This window comes from Cucumis sativus, chromosome 7 (assembly GCF_000004075.3).
Source record: "Cucumis sativus cultivar 9930 chromosome 7, Cucumber_9930_V3, whole genome shotgun sequence".
Classification (NCBI taxonomy): domain Eukaryota; kingdom Viridiplantae; phylum Streptophyta; class Magnoliopsida; order Cucurbitales; family Cucurbitaceae; genus Cucumis; species Cucumis sativus.
In genome coordinates, this window is record NC_026661.2 from 20922730 (window position 1) to 20949217 (window position 26488).

Here is a 26488-nt window from a genome sequence, read left to right on the forward strand (position 1 = left end):
TTTAATTGGACATTATTTTGCATCTCACTCCCTAGATTGGAAACCCTGTTTCGGCCCAAAAGTAAGAAAAAAATTCGGCCCAATTGGAATGGCCCAAAATGGAAGTAATAAATAGATGTGCGTACGTTAGCAGCAACGTTATGATATAGCCGTGTCTTGCTCTCTCATCTGTCCTCTTGTTTGTTCCAAAAGCTTTATTCCTTTCATCTCTCTCCCAACCCTTTCGACCTTCTTCAGACACAACAACAACCTTTAGCTGAATCGCGCAGCTGCAGCTGCAGCTCCATATTTCTTTGATTTTTCCACCTATTTGCTCCAGGTAAGAGCTCGTGGACTCTGATTTTCTCGAAATTTCGGTTCTTCTCTGAAATTAGGGCTTTTCGAGAGTCACAAATTTCCCTCTTCTATGCTTTTTGAATCTTCCATTCCAATTGGTGTTACGGAGCTGTGTTCGTACGATATTTTTATGGAATCGAGAAGATAGGGGTTAATTATTGCTTTTTTTGGCATCTCTTTTCGTTGATGAATTGGAGTTTGTAGCATATTGAATTATTTCTGGATCTCGAACGAGACATAGGGGATCTGGATTGATAGTTATTTCCTTTTGTTGCGGTAGAAGTTCGAGGTTCTTGCTGGAGATTATTGATCCAATTTGGGTTTTTGAAGATTTAGGGAGTAAGGTTATTTCTGAGGTCGATTTGTAGAAAGATATATTGTTTGAGAACGGATGTAGCGATTTTTTTGTTCTTAATTGCAGTTCGGTTGTCTGAAAAATGTGGATTATGGAATAATTTGACGAACGGTTGGGTTTTTGAGGGATTAGCTCTGAGATTTTGTTTCTGTTGTTATTTGATCTCAAATGGACAACGGAGAAGAAAGATATCCTATATCCAAACGTTACAGTGTGAACCATCGGGAAAATTTTGGTTCTCTACCGCGTCAAAAAATTCCTTTCCGGGATCCGTCTTATTCAAGGCCAGTCAGTAATCAGTATGTGGATGATGATGTTGAGGATGACGAAGAAGAGGATGGTATGGGGGAGGAAGAAGATGAAAATTATCAGAACAATGGTTTTGCTCACACGAGTGAAGAAGTAGACGATGGCGATGACGAAGATGATTTTGATATGGATGAAGATATCAAGCAGAACAATACTGTGAAATTGGAAGATGCTGATTTGGAAAGGCACCCCAAGAAGCGACGGTTGAAGAATTTGATATCCAATTATGAACTTGCCCCTCGTATGCCACCACCATCCTCTACTCCGTCACAAAAATCATTTGTTGGGGGTAGGAATTCATTGACAGATTGGAACGAACATGAAACAGTTGTACTTCTAGATGCCTGGGGCGAACGGTTTCTCCAGCATGGAAGGAAAAGTCTCCGATCCGAGGAATGGCAAGAGGTTGCTGAGAAGGTATCGGAGGTCTCTAAGATTGACAGGACTGACACACAGTGTCGTAACCGTCTAGATACCTTGAAGAAGAAGTATAAAAAGGAAAAGTCGAAATCAACAGAAATGGGAGGACCTACAAGCAAGTGGGTTTACTTCAAGAAGATGGACATGTTAATGTCTTCACCTCCAAACCAAGGTGGCCTATCATGTGGGTTAGATTCAGGGGAGTATGTGTTCATGAACCCTAGAGCTTATCTGAATCGTGCAAACGGGTTGGATGAGATGAGAGATAGCCCTGATAACTCAGAATCTGATGATTGCGAGGATGACGAACTCGATGGACTACCACCAAAGAAAAGAATATATGGGAGAAACAACGAGGATGGCTCTTCCTTCAGGATGCTAGCTGATTCCATTCACAAGTTCAGTGAGATTTACGAGAAGATCGAGAGCAGCAAAAGACAACAAATGATGGAGTTAGAGAAGATGAGGATGGATTTCTTAAGAGATTTGGAGTTACAGAAAAGGCAGATAATGGAGAGAGCCCAAGCGGAGATCGCCAAACTAAGGCAGGGCGACGATGAGGAATATGGTGCGTCCGCAAAGAGTGCCAGTGGATAATGTAATCTTAATACACAAATCTTGCATGTTTACTACTATATTTCCTTAGTTATGTTATTGATCACTCGCTGTCTGTATAATATATGGGAGGGCCCCCGCCCCCTATTGATTTCTAATCAGTGCGATATATTAGATGGAACCGTTCTTACTTCTTGACGACAATAATAGAATTACAGGATTATAATTCACTTCATCTTTTCCTATATTTTGCCTTCAAATCCAAGGCTCGAGGATTCCTGATTAAGTGCAAGCTTCAAGGGTTCCACGAATTGTTTCCATGGCTTAATTTCTAACCTTAAAGGTTTGTCTTTTCAGAAGGCAAAATGGCGCCATTGTATAATCGGAAGCTCAAATTGATGACACAAACTATAATGAATCTGATGACTTCAGGCAGCAGTAAGAGGAAGATTGTAAAGATTTAGATGAACAAAAATTATCCATTTAATAATATTTTGAGTTCAAAATGGTATAGAGAAAGTAGGGCAGAAAATAAGGAGTATGAGCCTCGAAAAGGGGGGGAGGCAATTAATAGCACAAACATTTCTCTGAAAATTTTCCTTTAGAAAGAAAGAAAAAGAAAAAGAAACGGATTGGTGAAGACTAGCTCCAGCAATGAAAGAGAAAAAACCTAGCGAAAACAACCGAATGCAAAATGCTTCACAAGTGATTTCACAAGTCAATACAAGGCCAGCCCTTTTCCATAGTGTGTTCATCAGCTCATCAAGATTTCATTTCGTTTTTTTGGCTCGACAACAGTTCTTCATAAATAATAAAGCAAAGGCGTTTAAGCCAGATCAAGCACCACTAGTATGTTCGGGTTTCTCCGTCTCCATTGGCTCTGTAGAGGCTGAGGATACCTCGGTTTCATCACCTGCTTTCCTGTTTGGGCTCGCACTAGCATTAGAAGCAGCACTGGCATCTCCCTGTTGCTGCTCACTGCCCTGAGGAGCTGGGGGAGGCGTCTCAGGAGCAGCTGGCTTGGGTTTTGTCATTACCGGTCTACACAACCTGGCAGAGTATTCAAGACGTGAGAAAAAAGAAACCAATTAGCTATACAAGCAATGCCTGCTGTGAATTAGCAGGCAACACCATCTTCATGTATTAGATGACGAATAGATTGGATGCTCAATTCAGATGGAAAAAAGTAAAGGAATCCCGAACCTGTCAACCGCTTCAGCTTTCTTTCTCACATCAGCAGAATAGAGGACTGGTGTAGCATGTTTGGGTAGTGAGTCTTGGTGCTGCTTTTTCTCTCTTAACCAGGCCTCGGCTTCCACACACTCATTCAAGACCTGCAGAATGTTTTGATAGAGGGCAATGAGTTACAACAATCACCAAAAACACATAATTGCCAACATGAGAGACTGAAACAATGGAGTACCTTTTGTTTCTCTGAGATGTCGATGTGGTCGAATTTAGGATCAGCTGACATAGCTGCTTCCCTGTAACTGTTGATGCAGTAAACAAGTTGATCAATCACACTTCCTCTCTCCATATGCTCTTTGTAACGCTCCTCTATCGGGTCACCTTGCTGCAATTATGTTCAACGTTAGAATGTACAAAAAAGGGAGAGTATCTTATAATCAACAATAAGTATTTTCTTCCTTAGGGGTGGTTGAAAACACGAAACATAACATCACTTACTTTCTTCAGCTCATCGAGTTTTGCAATGTACACTCCTTTTGTTTCATCCTCCCCATCCTCATACAGCCAATCTTCAACCTCCTGAAGTTTGGCAGAAAGCTCCTCTCTCTGTGATTCAGTGACGAAATCCTGGTATTTATCGTGCAACTGGAGAAAAAGAAAAATCATTTCAGTTCGGTTGAAATTCAGCATTGAGAGAAACTCATAATAAAAAGGGGTAGCCGTAGCCAACCTTGTTTCTCATTTCATACACATATGCCTCAACAGCATTTTTCTTCTCTTTGGTCTCCTCCATTACCCGATCCTGTAAAGCCATTTCAAACTCCTTTTCCACCGCTTTTTGGACATCAGCAGCTGCCAATCCACCATAAATCATTTCCACTACCGGTATGTTGGTTTTCTTTACCTTTTTCTTCTGTGCTTCAACCTGAATGCCAAGATATCAGCTAGGTACAATACAAGAACTACCTACCCACAGAAAACTACTGTGTACCCACCCAACACAACACACCATGAACCTAAATTGCTAGAGAAATAATAAGCTAAGTTACTCCAACTCAAGTTGCAACTCTAAGACCCTTCAGGGACTCCCAAAGAAAATGTTAGGCCACCTACTACAATATAGTAGGAAGGGTAGTAAGGGAAAAGCACGTGTTTGTGGGAGTGTGGCTGCTGAGAGAACATTGGGGGACCACAGTTTGTTGAGCAGCCTTTGCCTATTTCTATCAAATAAATTTTTGTTAGAACGGTGTTCTATTTTCAACCTGGGACGGATCAATAGAACGGTTTAATTATCTTATGAGACATTGGAGGTGTTTGAACAGGATGTTTCTGAATTTATATTTTGCTTTTTTAAAAAAAATTAACTTCCCTGAACTTTTATTATTCACACGAGTATTATTTATCTAAAATTCTAATGTGTAAAAAGGATGAAGTACATTTTAAATCTTTCAATTAAGTATTTCACACACTGAAATAGAATAAAAAGAGAAGAAAATGAAGAAGTATTCAACACACTGAAATAGAATGTTAAAAGAAAGTGGGGAAAAAATCAGAACCATGATGAAGTAGAATGAAAAGAGAAGGAAAAGGAGACCAGGATAATAAGAAAGCCAATTAGGAAGTGTGACTTCGGAAATCGAACTGAGAAAAGGCAGAGTTTAATATGCCATAGACCTCCAACTTTACCACACAGACTATAGCTTATAATTCCTAGATTTAATTATTGAGAAATAAAAATTATCCATATCGATAGAGCCCACACAAGATAATATGGAGAATTCCCCGTACTCACCTTGGAATCTGTCTCCATTTGTACGGAATGTTCTGACTCTGCACTACCATTTTCAGCTCCAGCATCTGTGGTTCCTTTGGCATCTTGCATGTTAACATCGTTCTCATTAGAACTGGGAGGGGCAGCAGTTTCAGCAGGAGCTTCATCAGTCTCCATTTTAGCTGGCTGTTCCCTGGTGACTGGAATATCCACGTCCTCCTCTTCTAACAGCTAAACCCACACAAATTCCGCCATCAGAGAAGATTAAAGACACAAAATAAGGAGGAAAGACCAATAGATGACTTACTGTCGCTGATTCAACAGAGACAATTCCGTGCAAATTAAGTCGAACCTTCACTTTCACCTTTGATCTTCCACCTTTAGAAGATTGAAACGGACCGATCTGGATATGCACATTACCAACAACTTAATTTCCATTACATAACAGAAAATGCTCAAACTACTCAAATATTGAAGTTTAACCCTTACCGTATATGTACTGATCTTTGCTTGCTGATCAGAATCAGTATAGTGTACATCAACACTAAATGTGCCAGACCGATAAAACGTGAGAGCCTTAACACTAGGTATAGGGTTCCCCTTGGGAAAGACAACAGTGCTCTGCTGATTGTCCACTGCCCCATTTTGAGAATCTGAAGCAGCACCTTTCCACGAGAGAGCTATGTTAAATGGGAAGTGCTCGTTTACCTTCAAAAGGGAAAACCAAAAAATCAGGGAGGAAATGCAAAAAATCCTATGTTCTTGAAAGTTTAGCTGAATTGCAGAAATGATGAACTTCAAACTACCGCTACCAATCAGATACATTGAACTATGACACATGTTCCATCAAAAGTTAATGAAAAGATAAACATTCCTATATGTGTGAATAGTGCACAAGTGAACGCAAAAACAATAAATCTCTATTCGTTAAGAACATATTAGTCAAAGGACAGTCTAAAGGAAAATTTCAATTGTAGTGATTCAATCGGTGCTCTTACCTGAAATTCTCGCACTTTGAATGTGGGACTGAGGATTGCGCACTGAAGGGCACTACCTCTTGCAACACACTCACTTGCATTCATAGTACGCCTAGGCTCCTTTTTGAAGAAGTCTGTCAGTATTTTGATTATAGCAGGGACACGAGACCCTGAACCAACGACTTCAACTACGTGGATATTCTCAATGGTAAGACCAGCTTCTGCAAGAGCCTGCTCCAGAGGTCCTTTCACACGTTCTAAAATAGGAATGCTTATTTGTTCAAATTCATCACGCTTAATGATTCCCTTCACATCCTTCTCATCCATCAAACATTCTATGTTCAAAGGTGCCACAGGGTTTGCACTAAGGACTTTCTTAAGCTTCTCACATGCAATTCGGAGCCTAAGACATGCCCTTGCATTCTGGTAAACATCTATTTTGTATTCGTCCTTGAATTTTGCTGCAAAGTGATGAAATAGTACCTCATCAAAATCTCTGCCACCAAGAGACTGATCAGATGAATGAGCCAACACTTTCAACTGCCCCTTCTTAAAGCCTGCTATGCACACTTGCATGCTTGCATGTCCAATATCAACAAATGCCACGTTCAACTGGTCATTTTCAGGCAAATCGGTTTTATAAATACCATAAGCCAATGCTGTCGCAGTAGTTTCATGTATCAAGCGAAGGGGATGCAATCCAGCAACTGTGGCTGCATCCAATACAGCCCTTCTCTGAAGGTCAGTAAAGTAAACTGGGATTCCAATGCAGCAATCAACCACCGCTGCGTTGAGATTAGTCTCGGCGATGCCTTTCAGATTCGAAAATAGCATCCCCAACAACTGAGTAGGTGTAAATGTTTTCAACTCACCCAGGTAACGCACATGAACTAAAGGAAAGCCATCAGGCCCCTCGGATACAGAAAATGGCAATGACTGAAGATCCTTCTGCAATCCAGGATCGGAGAATTTCCGCCCAATCAATCTCTTAACCTGAGAGACTGAATTCTTGATGTTCATCATGATTGACGCCGCACCAGCTGTCCCAATGAACCGCTGCTTGTCACCAAAGCTGACAATAGCAGGAGTTTCTCGCTTGGATTCATCGTTGAGAACAACATCGATACCTCGCTGCCTAGCAACAGCTACAATGCAGCTCTCGTTACCAAAATCAAAACCAACAACGCTCATCTTGTAAGAGATTGAACCGATGTGTCAAAAACAATCGGTCTCGGAGAAGTAGTAGAACCTGAAAATGTTAATGAGGTTGTCATTATCAACAAGAAAAAGATTTGCAATTGTTCATCCTTAAGAAGAACCGTCCTAATAATCATTATATAATAGTATCAATATCGTTTATATTCTTGAACTTATAAGTAGTAACTACAGTAATGACAAATCAATACGTCATCTTGCGCATTTGATTGGACAATTTGAATACGATACAAGAAACATGAAACGCCAAAGCCAGGATCCAAGTGTAGAGCAATCCGTTAGTTTCCTCTTGCAACCAAATTAGAAAAACACTCCATTAAATACTTATTATCATATCAGTACGTCTCGACATTTCAAGAGACAGATCAAACAAGGAAACTACACATCACATTAAATACACGAAATAATGAACAAAAAGCAAGATATGAAACTAGGTCGAGATGCTTCAATCTGCAAAAAAAGGTAAGAACGTCAAGAAAAAAGTGAAGCAACAGATTCATTTCGAGAAAAGAGTAACAAGAGTAGAATTCATATGAATGTAAAAGAAAAAGACACCGAATCTGAAGAGAAGAAAGCGAATAAAACACAAACGAACTTCAAAATGGCTGAATCGACGAAGCGAAAGAGTCTCAGATCTACAACTGAATAAAACAAGGAAATCTGAATCAGATATGATATCAGCGTAGAGAAACAAACCTTCAGAGCGATCCGAAGAGCAGAAGGGATAGAAGAGAAGAGATATTGAAAATTCTTGGGTTCTGGAAGTCTCCACAAGACCGGCCTTTGTACACGAACACGAGTCGCGAAGTGCTCTAGGGGAAAGCTTATAAAAGAAAGGGCTACGTACTACTCTCAAGGGCTTTCTATGGAATTTTGACGTTTATTTTTCAATTTCGGTATTTATTATTACTTTTCTACTTTTTTTTTTTTTTTTTATTTATATTCTTTTGATTCGAGGGGCAGCCTTTGGAATTGGAGCGGTCGTGGTCCTAGACTCATCTAGAGAGATACTGAAGTTCTAGAAAGATCTATACGCACTGTGCTTTCCAAATCCCCTCGTTTCTCGTTTCCTGGGCTGGGCCTTTTACTGCTTCCATGGGCTCCCTTGTTTCACATTCTTCCGCCCAAGAGACTGCAAAAGGCCCAATACTATCTTTTTCCATTTTTATTTATAAAATTTAATCCACCATCTAGTAAATATTTAAACTTGAGCTTTTTATCAAATACTACAAAATGAACCAACATATTTATAGAATATGGAACCTAATCATATATTTCTAAATATTTTTAGAAGTTTTGTTATTTAAAACAACTCAAAATAAATGATGTGTTTTAGGCTTTTTTTTTAGTGGGAGTGGTTAGCAAAATAAATTTTTACAGGTAAAATTAATTTTTTTCTATTGAAAAGTATTAAATTTAATCTCTACAGTGATAGTTTATAGTCTAGATGACATGATTTGATAAAATTTTATTATTTGTTTGGTTTTTAATTAGAGGTCTTGTAGATAAAGATTGTATGAAAATCTAAACAATTATGAGATTTGATTGAACTCTAAAAGATGGAATCATAACAACTTAATTATAATTTTTTTTTTTTTTTTTTTACAAATTTCATAGAACGAAGGTGTGATTAAATTAATTATGATCCGGAAGAAGGAAAAAAAGACGAAAAAGTGTGATAAAAATCCGTTCCCTCGCTCACTGGCGCGGCTGCACACGGCGGCTCAACGAAACTACGTCGTTTCGTGTCTGTTCCTTCACACAGCCAAATTTGGCGGGAAAGAGTGATAGAGAAGAGTCGACGAACAAACTCTTCTAGGTCATCACATTCACAACTCGAGTAAACAAGAAGATCAACATCAAAATTTATCGACAAAGGAAAGGAATGCCGAGATACACAATCAGAGGCATCGATGTTGACTTTCCGTTTGATGCTTACGATTGCCAGCTCGTTTACATGGAAAAAGTCATTCAGTCTCTTCAGGAAGTAAGATTTCCTACGGTATCTTTATAGTTTCATTGATATTCCTCTGTAAAATGCACATTGAGTGTTTCTTGACCATTTCTTTGCTCCAGTTACAGTGAACCTGTAAGCAATACTTGAGAAATTTATTGCTATTGGTGTTTAGAATTTGGTGTTGTCATTGTTACTTTGCTATGCATTCATCATGGATGGTATCTAGTACATGAGAATGATGTAGCATTTGATAATTTTCAACGGTGTACGGTATGGATTTTCTTTGATCAATTCAACTTGCTCGGCTATTTTTTCCAAGAAACAAACAATACGAGTTCCATGACAATGAGAGGAGTAGCTCATCTATCTCTGTGTGAGTCCCGTCTGTTTTTGCAACGTGGGATTATCAACTTCTTAACAATTTTTAATGACATATAGAAAAGTTATCTAAGTGGTCCTATAAGATCATTGTATGAAATGGTTAGGAAATAAGCTTAATTTTCAAAAGTCAAAAAAAAAAAAAAAGAAAGAAATGGTTACTAAGTTGGGCTTAGTTATCCATCCTCCACCCTTCTTCGGCTTATGTATTTTGGATCAGGTAGTTTTTCACTCTGCTGCCTTCTCAATTCCTCTCTGGACTGCTTTGAATTGTTGTGGAAAACAGCAAACTCATTTCAGAGCTAGCAAGTAGTGAAGCCTCGCATATTTCACAAGGCTGATCACTATGTAAGCTGGCAGGGTAGAAAAAAAAAAATTGAGGATTTTCCTTTCCTTTGCCTTCGTGATGGCTGTAACATGTACATGGAAGTCAGTGAACTTGTACTGTACCATCAATTTTTGTAATTATTATTATTATCATTCACAGTTAACTACGTATGTTCTGATATTTATTTGATCAACACATGAACACAATATATACACTTTTTTCGGTGAATCTGGCACTATGGACTATATAACTCACAAGGTTAGAGACCATATATTTTTTGTTTGATGAATTATATGCGCATCCTCTCTCTGAATAATTTGTTTTGGAACTTCCATGGCTGAATATTTATTCCCATGTCTAATTACTAGTTCCCAGTCCTTCATTAGTTACTGAATATAAGTATGGCATTTTAAAGATACTTCGTATATAAAAGGGTTTAGTCATTGAAGATACTCCTAAATGAACTATTATGTGACAGAAATGTAATGCACTTTTAGAGAGTCCAACTGGAACTGGGAAAACGCTTTGCCTACTTTGTGCTACACTGGCCTGGAGGAAAAGTTTAGGTGAATTTTCTTCTGGTCGGAGTGTATCAAACAGCCAAAATATCGAAGGTGATCCGAATGTCTTATCATCACAGTCTACTTCACCAAAACATCCTACCATTGTGTACACAACCCGTACTCACAGCCAACTCCGGCAAGTTATTCAAGAGTTGAAGAAAACCTCTTACAGGTTAAAGTCATTCCCATGACTGCATGATTTATTTCTTATTCCTGTTAAAGAATTGTTTAGATTAGTTTTTTTATGGCATTTTACTTTGTATGCAACCACTTTCAAGCATAGCGCACATGTCCGGCTTAGGGCAATTTTTATATGAAGTTGAGTACGAGCTGCTCTTAATTACTTGCCAAGAAATGTATTTAGTGATTGACTTCTAGCATAGGCTACTGATCAGTGTTTATACTTATGGAGCAAGGAATGTGTGTTGGAGGGTTTGACATGTTTGTTATGGATTTACATTTTACCAAAATGAGTATAGCTCAGTTGACACATACTTCTTTCTTTGAGGTTGGAGGATCAAATATCCATGCCCCCACTTATACTAAAAAAGTTATGAGTTGCACTTGGGTCATGGAAGTTTGTGGATTTAGTGAAATTTATATGTTATTCAATTCGTATTAGTTTTCTTGAGAGGATAGTTCAGTATATTGGTGAGAAATTGCTACTTTGTGTCTTTTGTATTATTTTTTAAAATGCTTAAGATTTGAATACCTGCAGGCCCAAAATGGTAGTTTTAGGATCTCGAGAACAATTATGCATTCATGAAGATGTGAGTTTACTCCGTGGGAGAACACAGAACAATGCTTGTCGATCACTCTGCCGAAAAAGTGGAAAACGTCATTGCAAGCATTATAATCGTGTTTCTGGTTATTCTCTCTCAATCTATTGCTTCTGCATTGCCTGCTTTGTACTTGAAAATATCCCTTTTCTAATCCAAAAGATAAAGTGAGAAAGGGCTTGCAAGCACTTTGAGAATCTAGCTTTTTATTTGTTTCTTAATCGTGTTGACACCAAGAATATCTAAAATATTACTTTCCAAGCTTCTTCAACGATTTTTACAATCATTCTGTATTTTCTATCCATAACAATTTTAACAATTGGAAGAAACTTATTATCCGCATATTTTAATTGTCTGTTGTAGGCTATGTGAAGGAAAATCCACATCTTGGAGATGAACCTATCGACATTGAAGATCTGGTCAAAATAGGAAAGAGTTTTGGGCCGTAGGTTCTTTCTCATCTAATATATTTTTGTTTTCGTGCCCATCTGTTAAGATATACCAAAGTAGATTGGGTGAAATTGCTAATGGGCTTTGTTTGATGCTGTATGGTTGGATTTTTCTTTTAGATGTCCTTATTATGTATCACGGGAGCTTCACAAAGCTGTTGATATAATGTTTGCTCCATATAACTATCTGATTGATCGTGGATATAGAAAATCTCTTGTGCTTGAGTGGAAAAACAGCGTACTCATATTTGACGAAGCTCACAACTTAGTAAGCAGCTTTTAACTTCATAACAACAATATTATATTCTTATATATATATTATGCCCAAGCCTTTTTGGGATTACACATCGTGTGTTTGTTCAATGTATGGCTGAGGAATATATCAGTAGCAACTTACACAACATAAATTGTTTTGCAGGAAAGCATATGCGCAGATGCAGCATCTTTTGATTTAACTTCTTGGCTTCTGACAGCTTGTATTTCTGAAGCCAAAAACTGTATTGATCTTTCTATAAAGAGAAGAGATGAATCAAATGACAAGTCAGGGAATCCAGATAATTTTGCTATACTTCGAGGTAACTTTCATTAGTAAGTGGCAGTGATTTATATTATTGAAGTGTTATTTATTTTTATTTACATGTCTTGGGATTTTTTAAAGCTTTCTATTTCAATTGTAGAATAATTTTCACGTTGACAGTTGTTGTGACATCAATCCAAGTTGTTTAATATGGCATAATCATGCTTTTGAACTTCACTTCTCATATGATATAGTTGTTGATGAGAGATTCTTATATTGAACTTAGTGGCTTTTCCATTGAATGCCTAAAACCGGTTAATTTTGAAATCATGCAGCACTTCTCCTGAAGCTTGAGAAGGGAATATCCGATATCCCTATTCATTCCAAGGAATTAGGATTTACTAAGCCTGGACCTTACATCTACGAACTACTGGCAGAACTCAATATCACACACGAATCTGCTTCTAAGCTTAAAGGCATAATCGAGGAAGCAGCTATACTTCTTGAAGAAGACAAGCAGCAGAAGATCCAGAACACAGGTTGTCGGCTGGAAAACATTACAGATATCCTTGATATCGTTTTCAGAGAGAAGGACAATGCACATGCTAAATTTTACCAAGTAAGATAGAATTTGCTGATATAGTTTATGATGGCCAAGACTATCCATATGATATAGTTGCTCCTCCTAGTCAGCTCTTATTTTTACCTCACTATTTTGGCAGCATCTTAGTTTGAACATTTCATTTAGGTTCACGTGCAGGAGAATGAAGCAAGTGCTATGGATGGCCTAAAAGGTGTGTCTACTCTACGTTTCTGATGTTTGGAGTGAAATTCATCTATTTATTTTTCTTTTCAGAAAGTTGCTGTGCTCACACATAACTTTTTTTTTTTCCTTTTGCTTTTTCATTAACCAACTTAGCTGTAGTTCTCAGCAATAGTGTTAAGAAATAAATAGGACATTGTCTTTCACCATGATAATTGTAATGACCACGATTAGAAAAGAAAATGAAAACCAGATAGTGATGACTTGCAATCATTTGTTTATTTGCTGATTTGGCAGTCCATTTTGTAAATGCTTGGCACATGATCTGTCTGAGTAGTAACTCTGTAGGGCAGGCACAAACTGGTGTTTCTGAAGCCATAGGTGGATTACATTCTCTCTCAATTTCTTTAGAAGGTTGTTGAAAATTTGATGCTGATGTTTACTCAAAAGTCAAAAGTATAATCAGGTGAATTGAATTAATGAACTGATGTATGTTAAGGTGCGGTACTGCCCTGTAGTTTGGCAAGATAAAATAATCTTGGATCCTTATGGAACCAATTTAAAGAAGAGATAAACAATGGAGTATTCTTGGGCACTCCATATTCTTACCTTTTGATATGCAGCAAACAAGCTAACCTTTTTTCCTCTCTATCCCTTATTCTCCAGTGTGAAAAAAAATGAAAAATCTATCTTATTTTCTCAATTTTAATGTCTTAAATAAAAACTACTCTTTACTCCTTGATTCAACCATTCTCTTAGCTCAGTTCCTCGAGCATGTAAATAGCTATCTGGTTCTTGAGAAAGAGAACCTAATCTCAATTCTTATGGTAGAGAATCAATTGGTCAGTTTCTTTCAACATTCTGATGCATGTATGCCCTCATCAGTAAAATATTCTAGACTATTTAATTTACGTGTTTCAGTTCTAGCTTATATTATTGCTTGATATCATAAGCAATTGCTACAACCAAAAATGATTTCTTCCTTCATTGGAATTTTGATTGAAGACATTTGTGTCATTCTTACATGTTTTTGTTTTATTTTTCAGGCAAGGCATCCAGGACACTTAGCTGGTGGTGTTTTAACCCTGGCATTGCCTTGGAAGCATTTCCCAAAAAGGAGGTCGGCTCTATTATATTGACATCAGGCACTTTATCTCCCCTTGATTCATTTGCACAGGAATTGAAACTGTTAGTCTCTTCGGTTTAATTCTTTCTTGCACACGTCAATCATCTAGTACTATTATAAATGTTAATTTAGGGTATTTTGATGGTGCACCCAGAGATTTTCCTATCCGGTTGGAAAACCCTCATGTCATATCCTCAAATCAGATATGGGCTGGAGTTGTATCCGTTGGTCCATCAGGTTGTTCTTTCAACTCCTCTTACTGGAATCGTGAGTCTGAAGCATATAAGCTAGACCTTGGAAATGCTATTGGTATGTATAAATTTTCTGCTTTTAGAGTTGATGTGAAACATAATACTCCCCCGTCTCACCCCCACTCATAGCGAAGGTATTCTTAAGATGTTAAAGAAAGTTCAAACCAAACAGGGTTATAAAATAGCTCTGTAAAATTAGAGATAGAAGGCCTTTGAGATAAGACTCCCTATAGAGAGAATAAAAAACTATGGTATACTAGCTCCCAGTGTTTCTAGTATACTAGCTTCCGGTGTTTCTCCAGATCACTCCAACAATTGCATAGATAAAACTAATCCACATGATTATAGCCCTTGTTTCGAAGGATGACCCTAAAAATGGGCCTGTAGCATAATTTGTTCCTAAAAAGTATGGGCCTCTTGCAAGAAGTTACTCCATTTTGCAAAGTCAGATTCAATAAAAAGTTGTTCCTCATACACCGTTCTCTAAAATGGAAAAGATTAAGTTGTTCTCATACACTGTTCTCTAAAATGGCAAAGAGTTCTTTGACATTACCGCATAAGGATCTAGGGACTTGTTAAATTTTATGATCACCATTTAAACGTCGCAAGATTTCTTACTCTATACTACCATGTATGCTTGTGAGAATGTAGAGGCAGGTGGGAGTTTCACTCAACAATATGATTGTTAATCAGTTGTATTTTTAACTGCAAATGCTAAAATTCATCCTGAAGCTAATTTTAGTCAATTGGTACTATGCTGATGTAATTCTTGGGTTCTTGGTCGCAGTCAACTTCGCACGAATTGTTCCTGATGGTTTGCTTGTCTTCTTTCCATCATATTATTTTCTAGACCAGTGCATTAGCTGCTGGAAGAATCAGGTATTGCTTACAGAATAAACTATACTATTCTATTTGTTTTCTTTTGATGAAATTTTATGTCCATAATTTGCAGAGCCTTTCAAGCTCAACGACAATTTGGGAAAGAATTAGCAAGCATAAGAAGCCAGTTATAGAACCTAGGCAGTCTTCATTGTTTCCTTCATCAATTGAGGTACATAACTTATTGGAATTGTTAAAAAAAACCCGAAAAGGAAAAAAGAAGTAGAAAACCTTCAGTCATCGTGTGGTTTTTTGTATCTGCACCCATGCTGTGATTCTTGGAATTGCGCAGGACTATATGTTCAAGCTGGAAGACACATCATCCTCTGGTGCAGTATTTTTTGCTGTTTGTCGTGGTAAGGTATGTCTTACTAAAAGTAAAGTGCCTTGGGATGCCTCAGTACACTATTTATTTCTTTGGTGACAATGGGTAAAATCTTTCTCATTCCTCCGGAGGTTAGAAACGGGCAGCATTAGGAGCAGCAACAGTATCTTGCAGCTTGCCTAAAAGGTGGATAAATTCATAAGAATTAAAAAAAAAAAATCCATGGGCACCACGCTCTAAAAATGGTCAAAATTGGGGATAGAAATAAAAACTTTATTGGGATTGATTTACATTCCTTGCCCCAACCTGACTTCCCCACGACCTTGAAATTCTTCATAAATTTATTTGGTTAGAAAGAAATAGTCAGATTTGGTAGAATACTGAGAGATCTTTTAAATAGGTTTGCAATGGACTTAAATTCTTTTCCAGATGCATATGACTATAGCTGTTTGTGATTTTTCTTAGTTTATGATTATTATTTATTAGAAATTGGAACCTCCTTTTGAAGTTTTTCAGGCATATAATTCTCTAGATTTGACCACTCTTTCGTTATACTTTCATTCTTTATAATAGGAGAAGTTTTCTTATTTGAAAAAAAAATCAACTATCAAGTATTAAGCAATCCCAATTCACGTGCAGATAGTTCTCAAGTTATATGGTTTTGAGAATTTGGATGTGTTGAAATGAGGATCAACTGAGATTTACATTTTAAACGTTCAAGAAGATTCTTCAAAGAGCAGGAGAACGAGGGATTGAATTGTCATGTGCACTGTCACAAGTATAAAATATGTGATATGGTTCTCTTGGTTTCCATAAATTGATAGATGGATATTGGTTAAAAATACAAGTTTAGTTATGATGTTTGAATATAATCTATAATAAATCACTAATCTATAATAGGTCCTATTGTTCATTGCTTTTACATTATTCGCATTGGGCTAAGATATGTAGCATACTTCGTGATAATTAATGCACCTAGCTAGTTTAAGATGATTTGTGTTAAATAACAATGCTGCAAAAAGTTAATTATCCCATCTTCATAGTTCATCAATCATCACGTCTCTACAGGTGAGTGAAGGACTAGATTTTGCTGATCATGCTGGAAGAGCTGTCATCATTACTGGTATGCCTTTTGCTTCAAGGAATGATCCAAAGGTTTGTTTACCTACTTCCTACCTCATAATCAATGAAATATGTATTAGGTACTTAAGCACCATGGACAACCACACCCCAAAGCCAGTTATTGTGGTGGGAGAGCCAAGCCACTTAAGTACCACATTGGTGATTCCATTGTAACGAATGAGGGAGAAAGGCATCCCATACCACCTAGGTTCCTAATTCCTAACAATATGCCAGTCTACTATAGAATTGGAACTCTAGTTCTGGCTGAACTATTAATAGAGTATAGACCAACGATGGTAATTGTCTAATATAATTCATCATCTTAGATTCTTCATTGTTTTGTCTGTGAGGTTTCTGTTAACTTCATGTTACTATCAAATTGCCTCCTACTCTGAACTACACATAAATACACGTACAAGCTTTCATACCCTAAAATATATGCACGTGAGCTTTGAGTTTCATTTGTTGTTATTGAAGAATATGTACTTTATGCTATTTGGTTGAAGTTTTCTTTCTTTAGATTTAACATAGCAAGACTAGTGTTCACCTATTCTGTCACTAATTATGTCAGCACAGAAGGTAGTTGGCACTCTTCAGATGACTCTAGATAACTTGACTGGCGTCCAACTGATATATAAAACTACTTCATGAAATGGATCACGTCAGAAGTTCTCACTAGTTAGTTCCTTTTGTATAGGAAGAAACTTCTTTCACCATGTAGTTTTCCCAACTTCCAAGTAAAAGTACTTCCAACTAATAAATAAGTTGGAAATTGCATAAACCTTAGATGCAGGTCGACCTTGCTTTCCCTTTTCTGTGTTCTTGACTAACTTTCAGATTTGATGTTCTGTGTGATAGGTTCGCTTGAAGCGTGGTTATTTAGATCATCAGTCACAATCACAAAGAGGAAATTGCCAAGTATTTTAATGCAACTACCGCTGTTGTTTTGTTTTTTGTATTATTTTCATTTTCTTTCTTTCTTTTGGAGGTGATCCTAAAATTTGTGGGTTATTGATGCGGTAGATTATGACGGGAGAGGACTGGTATACCCAACAAGCAATGAGAGCTGTCAATCAGGCAGTTGGACGTGTGATTCGTCATCGCCATGACTATGGAGCCATAATCTTTTGTGATGAGAGGTATTTTTCTTCTAATTTTTATCCCAAATCGACGAGATTAGAGGTACTCTTTTTCTGCATGCCTTTCATTGGTCGAAATGGTTGGCAATTTGCTTGATTAAATTATTTATTTATTCATTTCATTTTCTGCAAAAGAAAAAATTTCATTGATCATATGGGGAGACCCCAACTGAGGAGTTGCAGAAAACCTTTCCAACTGGAAAAGAGCATGGTAAAGCTAGAATGGTGAAATATGGGGGAACATTTACACTGTCAACCGTATTAACTATGGCGTCAAAAAACCAATAGGGGGGATTTCCTTATCTTAAAAAGTTCTTGTATTTCTTTTATTATAAACGAGTCTTATACCTAGTTGGCAGTTTCTTATCATCAGGAATCATAAACATACGTGAATGTCAATACCTATGACTTAGGAACTTGAGATTTTATTTTTTCACTAGATATTTCTTGAACTAGAAGTATATGATTTAATTTACTAATTGGAATACTGAAGGTCAGCAGCTAGATGTTTGACATCATCATCACTATTTTTATTGCCGTCTCAATTATTTTTTGACTTTTCTTTCAAATCATTTGTTAGGTACTAGGATAGTTTAGTATGGTGTTAGTTAAGGGTAATTAGATAGGTTGGTAGTTATTGTAGAAGAGTAATTTCTACATGTTATAAATAAAGAGAGGGTAAGAGAGTGAGGAGGAGGTTATTCTGTGAAGTTATCTAGTGTTTGAGTGACTACACTCAAGGGGGAGGTTCCAAGTACCTTATGGTTGGGTTTTCTTGTATGTTCATCTTTATATCTCAATATATGTGTTTCAGATTTTGTTCTTGTTAGGAAGTATCCTAACATCATTAAATGTCATTTTACCTTTTATTCTTTGGTATACTCTAACGAGTTATTGATTTTACAATTAAACTTTATTTTTGATAGATTTGCCCATTCAAGTCGTCAGTCTCAAATATCTGTTTGGATACAACCTCATATTAAGGTAGAATTTCTTTTAAGAATTATATTTATTCATGGAACTTCCTTTATAACTCATTTGTTCTAATGCAGTGTTACTCTAAATTTGGCGACGTTGTTTACACATTGACCCGATTCTTTCGAAATGACGTAAATCGAATATGTCCGAAACCTGAAGGCAAGTGTGCTAGAGTAATTAACCATTAGTTCCAGTTCAAACTTAAGAGGTGGATTTTATCAATTCCTGGAACAATACTATATTGATCAAATTAAACTTCTTTTACGTGAAATTATGATTAACGTCAATATGGCACCTCATTTTCTCTACATTTGATTTGTTTGACTTGTGAGTTAATAGGTTTTATTGATGACTTCTATAACATTTTTTATCAGCCATAAATTTTGAGTATATGCAAGTTTACTATTGTCAAAATGGCTGATTTTGTAGTTTAGAATTTCGATGAACTTTTAGTTGGGGTAAACATTGTTGGCTTCCCTTTATATATAATTTCCCTTTTTAACATTATGCCTCCCTCGTACACTTTTTCCATTGTATTTCAGATCCTAGTGCAAAGTTCAAGCACGAAGGAGTTGATACTACCAGGTTGAATGATGTCTCTTCTGCAGGATCTTCCACTTCGGTATCTGGTAATTTTTTAATTTTCATTTTTGTAAATCTGAACAATCACTTGCATTGCGCTCACATGCAAACTCAGAGAGGTAATTCAAGATTCTCTTTTTGGATAAAAAACATATGGTCGTTTTTCTCGTGGTCTCATGTTTAACTCTAAAATAAAATTTTCAATCTTCTTTTAAACTCAAGCTTTGTAATGATATGGTTGCTAACTTTTAATAAAACTCGGAATTTCCATCCTACATCACACTGATGACTTTGGTTTCTATTTTTTCCTTTTGAGTTGTTTGCAGAAGAGATCTTTATCTATATTTATTTAACTGCAAACAAAAATGTCTGTTTACAGGAGATACTGGAGAAAAAAGATCTAGAAAATCTTTTGATGACGTTCATCTGGAAAAACTTATCTGTAAGGCAAGTCCCCCTCTCCCCCGTGTTAATGCTAATTTTGTGATTGGTGAGTCTAATTTTATGGCTGTTTTCTTGTGATTTTCGCTGCAGAAGCCAGAGGGACGTGATTGTTCAGGGAAGTCTCTGTCTTCCCTATTTAGCATTAAAGAAGCTAGTCATTCCAACTCCTGGAAAGATGTTCTTCCTGCCAATAGCCCATCTGTTACCTCCTTTAACTCTCTATCTTCCACAGTAAAGAGTTCAAATAATCTATCACATCGAGAAAAAAAAGTAGTATTGTCGGATAAGAAATCTTCTCAGTATCAGAGTCATGAAGTTGTTGATTTAACTGACTTTTCTGTAATGGATGAACATCCAAAGAAAGGATTGTTGGTAGGCTGTGCTGCAGAGAAGCGCAAGTTATTCAGCACTGAGCATGCTCCTGCAAACTTTACGAGGAATTCTCTTGGGTCTTCTGGTTCTATACCAACCGAATCAAATGACCTTTCCTTCAAAATTTGTTCAGTGAAGTCTGAAGCTTCACCATCTGATAGCAGAGTCGTGCAAAAAGATATTGTTCATTCATCATTGCCGCCCAGTAAGAGTCCCACAACGCAGAAGATGGGTTCAGAGTCTGTCAAACAGAATGAGAAGATTGTCAAATGTGTTACTGTTCAACCTGGGGACGAAGAAGCTAAAGGATCTGATTTTCTGAGTCAGGTAACTTATAACAACAGAACTCTCTCACCCTTTTATTTATTTATTTTCTCTTCTTCTTCTCCCATGGACAGTATCAGGATTCCTCCCCTAGAGCCAAACTAATTTTCAACTCTTCACTGTTTTTTTGTTCATCTTCCGTCCATTTATAATATTCAAACCCTTAACTTACAAGCTTACTCCAAGGAAACTATCTGACAAACTAACTAATCTATATTGCTAAAAGTTTCTGCTGCCAAGAAATACCTTGTTTTTTAACCGTTGTGTCAATGCTACAACTTTTCCCGATCTTCTTGTCGTTTTGGTATTGGGTTTAACTCATCCACAGTTTTCGAACCAACCCACATCAAGGCTCTTTTCTTCTTTTTCAGCTTTTTGTGTATCAATGTCATGCATCGTCAACTCCTGAACCCACGACCAATCCTCAGATTTGTGTTGAACCGTTTAGGCACTTGAATCTGAACCCTTCAGGAAACTGAATCAATTGTTGGGGGCTGTTTTCCCCAAGGGCCCAAAATGTTTAATGCGATCTTTTCTTTTCAATATGCTAACTATTTAGGTTAGAGCATTTTCCTGTGTATTATTTATTTATTTATTTAAGTTTTCTTGTTCATTTCTCCAAATCTTTTTCCACTCTGTAGACGCCACCATCCTAAAACAGTATTTCTTCTTATAAATTTCTGGGATAGGCTTGGACTATTAACTAACGACTTTCCCTTTGGATTTATTCTTTTATCCATCCATAATTATGTCTAGTCCTGTTAAAAGTTATTATTTTTTATGATATGATAACCTTTATTTTCCAAGATGTCTTGCAGGTCAGAGAGAAACTCAGTGACAGAGAATACAAGGAATTTGTTGGGTTTATGAAAGCACTTAAAACGAAAGCAATGGGTATAACCCACGTTTTGCAGTCCATCGTGAGAATATTTTCAGGACCTGATAGGCTACGTCTTCGTACGGGGTATATATCTCTATCATCAAGAGCAGTTTCTCTTCTGGCCAGAAGGCTGATTTATTTGATTGTCATATTTTTCTTACTATAGGTACTGCTTCAGAGGGTAGTCGTGGTCATAGTCATAGTCAAAGTCAGGATTCTGTTTTCTTCATGTCCATGTCACTTATATGGTCTAAGAGTGATTTTGTTTTACTCTAGATTTTATTTATGCAGATAAACTGGCATGACATGTTGCATCAACCAGAACATTTCACTGACGCCAACAGCAAATTTTCCTTTATCTTTAATATTATGCGATTTAGCTTGAAACACAAAAGTACTTGTGGAAATGCTATATCATGAGAAATTAACTAAATCATATTCTGCCGATCTTGGATCCTCTAGCTGAGTTGGAGGCATATATAGTTTTGCAGGCATTTTAAAATCACTTTTTCTTTTTCTGATACCTCGTGGAGTTTGTCTGATGTGTTATTAAAAAAATCTCCGACTCTCTAACTTGGTTATAATTTGATTAGAATTATCTTCAATGTCTCTTAATATCACTGAAATAACACATATTCCATGAACCTGACGTTGATTTGTTCATTTCTTTTTTTCTTTTTTAATTTTTCTTTATTTTTTGCAAATATCAACAGCTTCAAGGATTATATCCCTGCAAAATACCATTTCTTGTACGAGCAGCTTCTTGGGACCAGCACGTGACATTAACGTAAGTTTCTTTTTCCTGTGTGCTGTTGACCTCTCTCTACTGAGATTTGAATTATTATACAATATTGATTCATATCATAATAGTTAGCGGGAATTAGCCCCCAGGAGCATTGTTAAGATAGATGCCTTTGGCATAGAGGCAATGTCGATGTACATATAAGAAGAAATCCCTTTAATTATTGCTAATTTTATAATTAAAAAAAGGTTATTGAAGAGTAAGAAAAGCAAGAAATCCCAAGAAGGATTCGTTGGATAGTTTTTACGACTTTGCTACCATACTTAGTTCACGACCTCTTGTTGGAGTATCTTACACAAGATTAGTAGTATTTTGGTTTGATGTCCTGAAGATCGTGTTCAAATTCCATTGTTTCATTTGTAAGTTCTATATGATCATAATAATTGGACTCGCTGTTCAAGAGAATGTATCACCATAACTACATTGCTATATGCGTCCATTTTTTACTACCTCCTTCAGATTTGGGATTCATAGATTACAAAGAATTAAGTTAAATAGCTTCTTTACCATGCAGGCAATGCTCACCCATTGCACTAATTTGATATCAGTCGGAACAAATGCAATTCAAATGTCAGCTCCACTCGGCCCTTGTATAGAAAAAGAGTTCGTATTCTTTATGTTGCAGTAAAATCCTGGCTGTTGAATTGCTGAAGCACTCAGCGTCAGAGTTTCGATGCTTGAAGAACGTGCAACTAAGCACAGGGCTCGTGGAATCGTCTGTAATATAGCATAGGGTAGTTGAAACTGAATGGCTTGCTAAAATGCCCACCATTGATGACTTTGAAGCAAAATTAATGATAAAGATGGGTAGGAATATGAAGGAAGTCTCAAGTAGTGACCACTACCAATTGCCGGTATGTTCGTCATAATATAGTTTCATCTTTTTTTTCTTTTTTCTTGTTTTTTGTTGTTACTATTTTACTTTTTTAGTACTAAACCTCAGAGGAATTAAGATATAGTTCCATCTAGTGATTAAGATGAATTCCATCTTGTAACCTTGTCGTAATATTACTATTTATTGGTGTCTCTCATCACGATAATCATCATGTCGTTCACAAGATGATCAGGACATCGACAAAGATGAACAGTTTTTTTTCTTTCTCTTTTTTATTTATCAAAGCCTCCCGGGGGATTTCGCCAACAATAATAGTATATTTTTAGATGAATCCATAAATTTGGTTCCTAGCTTATTTTAGTATGCTGTTGATAAATTTCTTTAACTCTTGAGATTGTATTATATTTTATAATAATTGTTATTAACCTCATCAGTAATTATTATGCTCATTTTCTTTTAATAATTTCTCTCTTATTGATTTGATATTGTTGCAACTTCTAGCGTTCAATTATAGTTTTAGATTGTAAAAGTCAAATTTTTAGAGTTAATTAGTTTTTCATGACATTGTCTCAATATATGATATTTATTTTTCTAAAAATTAATTTTTTTACTTTCATTTTTCATTATGTTTGCAGTAATTTTTTTCTTTTAAAAGGCAAGTTATTGTTGACTTATTGTTTAAGATGCTTCAATACACGTTCACTTTTATAACGTTGATAGTTAAAAATTATGCAAGAAGATAATTTCAATACATTTAAGTATTTAAATATAGAGATTAAATAGGAACTAGAAATACCAAATTTATAATTAAAGTCACACACTATACTCGGTTAAATGAACTAAATATTATTTTCCTTTTGTCTCTATATTCAAATGTTCACTCAAATGAATTATTTTGTTTCAGTCTTTATACTCATGTTTAGATTTAAATTCATATTCATATACTCTAATGTTTAAATTTATTCTCTACATTTCCAACATATCTTAAAATTATTTCTTAACGATAAATTTATAATTAACTTTTTCTAAAACGGGTCTTCATGAGTTATACAACAATTTCTTTTTCAAGTGAAAATTACCTATTATTATTTAAATAAATTTGATTAAAAAATAACACAATTTATAAAATATTTATCCTTTAATATTTTTTTTTATCTATTAGTAGTTTTTTTATACGGAGCATAAATAGTTTGTTGTTGTATTATTATTTTCTTTATAAAAATACCCTTCAAATTATATATCATCTACCCTTTTAAATAATTATTTGGCATAAAAGTTCAATGGTAAATAAAGGTAAATTTTAGGATTTTTTAAAAAGAATTGACAAACTATTTAACTTCTATTTAAAAACAATTTTAAGTGTAAATATTTTATCAAAATGTTTTATTTTTCTATAAGTTTCCTAAATTTAACTAATATAATATATATTGTAACACTCCTCCTTGACGAATGAAATTTAATAATTAACGATAAGAAACAAGTTAAAAGTTGGAACGAACACAAGCGTAGGACGTTAGAAGATCATAAAGAAGCGAATCACTAATTTTAAGATTTATAACAAATAAATTGAATTTCAACGTCAATAAAAAATTGGTATTCTAATTTGGAACTATTTTTTTATTATTATTAATAATATATTGAATTTTGGTAGATAGTTTTAGAGGGAGAAAAAGGAGGGAAAGCTGAAAACTGCGACAGTTAGAGAGAGTGTAAGTCTCCGACTCCGTTTATTATACTTTGTTTTTGGGGAATCATATTCTTAGTTTGTTTCATTTGGAACATTCAACACATTCAAACCCAAAAACCAAAGCCCGCTTCTGCGATTCCCAGTTTGAATTTACTTCACAAAATGTAGAAATTACAATTACATTTCTTGTTCTTAATTACTATCTCCTTCCTTCCTTTTCAATCACAGATTTCTTCTTCTAAAATCCTTCATTTCATTTCTCTCTGTGTGTTCAAATTCAAATTCAAATTTCATTCTTATTCTCTTTTTCATGAAATCTTTTATTTGATTTCATTCTCCCAATTTCATATCATTCTCCTCACCATTCTCACGCTTCTCACCGTCCGTGGCTTCGCCGGCGCCTCCTCTGCCTTCTGCCGCAAAATCACTATCAAATCAACGAACGCATTCAGTATATATTTGTACGATTTTTTTTCGTTCAAATTTAGATAACAGAACAGAAGCTCTTCCATAAACTCCCAATCCACTTTCTCATGCTGTTTCAAATGAGCATCCATCATCTCTTGCATCGATCGACGAAATTCCTCTGACGGATTCGGCGACTTCCTCAAAATCGCGATGCAATCGCTCGGAAGTTTCAGATCCTTTCCCCGATCTTCACCGATCAAAGAAGAAGAACTCGATCCTGCATTTTCTGACGATTCTGTGTGAGAATCGTCCGGAAGATCAGATCCAGATAAGTCAGGGGAGAAGAAGAATCGGTGAGATCCACCGTATGAATCAACCGGCGATTCAGGTGAAACCACTCGTCCTCTGTGATTCTTGCAATCTCGACCTCCTCCTCCTCCTCCTCCTCCTACTACTTTCCTGTCGCTGAAATCTCCATCATCTTTCAGGTACAACGACCGGAAATTCTCGAAGAGAAATCGGTCGATATCGGCAAGCGTAGCAGCGGCGTCTTCTTTGTTACCGACGGCGTCGACTTGCTTCCGATCGATGGCGAAGGAAAGCGTTTTTGGATGCTTACAACCATGGAGAATCCAACTTTTTGATGAGGAAAAAGTTTGTGGATTAGGAAACTGAAGCTGAGGCGTTGGCTTTTTGATCTTCGAGAGGTAATCTTGAAGCGATTTTTGCAATTTTTTGGGCATTTTGTTTAGTTGATGGCTTATGGTTTAATGGTTCGATGGTTTGATGGTTTTGGGTTGAAAGCGTTGAGTGATAATACTGATTCTTATAAAGAAATAAGAAAGGAATGCAAAAGAAAGAAAGTAACATAAAAATATTAATGGCCTAAAAGATACGTTTAAAAAAAAGAAAAGAAAAGAAGAAAACTTACATTAAAATGAATATTGAATTAAAGGGATGGAACTCAACGGAAGTGCCCTTTCTTGGAGTTGGTTGACTTTGATTTCCAATATTGAACCCTTTTTTTCTAAATTGCAAATACCACCCCTCGACCAACTAGGTTCCGCTAGTTATAATTATACCTTTAAACTTTTTATAATAACATTTTATCTCTTAAACTACTTTGTAGATGGTCTAATCTTTTAAAAGAAAAATTGTTATAAATTGAATATTTGACAAAATATTTATATTTCATAGACAAATTAATTTTCTTTTAATAGTTGGTTTTGTTAAGCCTAAATAATTTGTTATTTTTTTTTTTGAAAAAAATGGATAAGTAGAAAGGAATTTAAAAGTTTAAGAGTATTTTTCAAGAATAATAGAGATATATAAACTATTTATGTTAATTTTATGGTAAAGTGTAAATAGTTGGTACATTTTCCCGTTTTTGACTATCTCTTCTTGAATTTTAAATGTATTGCTGATTTTTTTTAAAAGGAAAAACATTTTATTCTTTATCGTGATTTTATTAAAT

General features: G+C 35.9%; 4 protein-coding genes across 5 annotated transcripts; 2 read left to right on the forward strand and 2 right to left on the reverse strand.

The window, feature by feature from the left end:
* Positions 1-150: 150 nt before the first annotated feature.
* On the forward strand, positions 151-2210 carry LOC101223116 (trihelix transcription factor ASIL2). Its single transcript, XM_004141730.3, has one exon. It carries the CDS (start codon positions 860-862, stop codon positions 2015-2017), a length of 1158 nt encoding a protein of 385 aa, XP_004141778.1. The 5' UTR covers positions 151-859; the 3' UTR covers positions 2018-2210.
* Positions 2211-2434: 224 nt separating this feature from the next.
* Positions 2435-7994, reverse strand: LOC101222883 (heat shock 70 kDa protein 15). Its single transcript, XM_004141729.3, has 10 exons — positions 7823-7994; positions 5933-7160; positions 5424-5642; positions 5242-5337; positions 4956-5165; positions 3894-4088; positions 3662-3808; positions 3399-3548; positions 3179-3309; positions 2435-3025 (listed from the first exon to the last, which is right to left on the reverse strand). Exons 2-10 carry the CDS (start codon positions 7100-7102, stop codon positions 2812-2814), a joined length of 2532 nt encoding a protein of 843 aa, XP_004141777.1. The 5' UTR covers positions 7103-7160; positions 7823-7994; the 3' UTR covers positions 2435-2811.
* An 812-nt stretch (positions 7995-8806) lies between these two features.
* LOC101220439 (regulator of telomere elongation helicase 1 homolog) lies at positions 8807-23279 on the forward strand. Of its 2 annotated transcripts, XM_004141801.3 has the most exons (24): positions 8823-9113; positions 10268-10524; positions 11071-11219; positions 11495-11576; positions 11701-11848; positions 11999-12155; positions 12433-12716; positions 12846-12891; positions 13907-14048; positions 14141-14295; positions 15025-15116; positions 15190-15288; positions 15409-15477; positions 16510-16596; positions 17422-17481; positions 17587-17702; positions 18629-18686; positions 18755-18839; positions 19223-19309; positions 19642-19709; positions 19797-20405; positions 21221-21366; positions 21996-22069; positions 22599-23279. In XM_004141801.3, exons 1-23 carry the CDS (start codon positions 9012-9014, stop codon positions 22060-22062), a joined length of 3165 nt encoding a protein of 1054 aa, XP_004141849.1. In that variant the 5' UTR covers positions 8823-9011; the 3' UTR covers positions 22063-22069; positions 22599-23279. The 2 variants fall into 2 exon arrangements, with proteins under 2 accessions (XP_011659563.1, XP_004141849.1); XM_011661261.2 differs by lacking the exons at positions 21221-21366; positions 21996-22069; positions 22599-23279 and having other exon boundaries at positions 8807-9113; positions 19642-19704; positions 19797-19937.
* A 1338-nt stretch (positions 23280-24617) lies between these two features.
* LOC105436201 (transcription repressor OFP14) lies at positions 24618-26125 on the reverse strand. The gene has a single exon (XM_011661262.2). It carries the CDS (start codon positions 25755-25757, stop codon positions 24951-24953), a length of 807 nt encoding a protein of 268 aa, XP_011659564.1. The 5' UTR covers positions 25758-26125; the 3' UTR covers positions 24618-24950.
* Between the last annotated feature and the right edge of the window lie 363 nt (positions 26126-26488).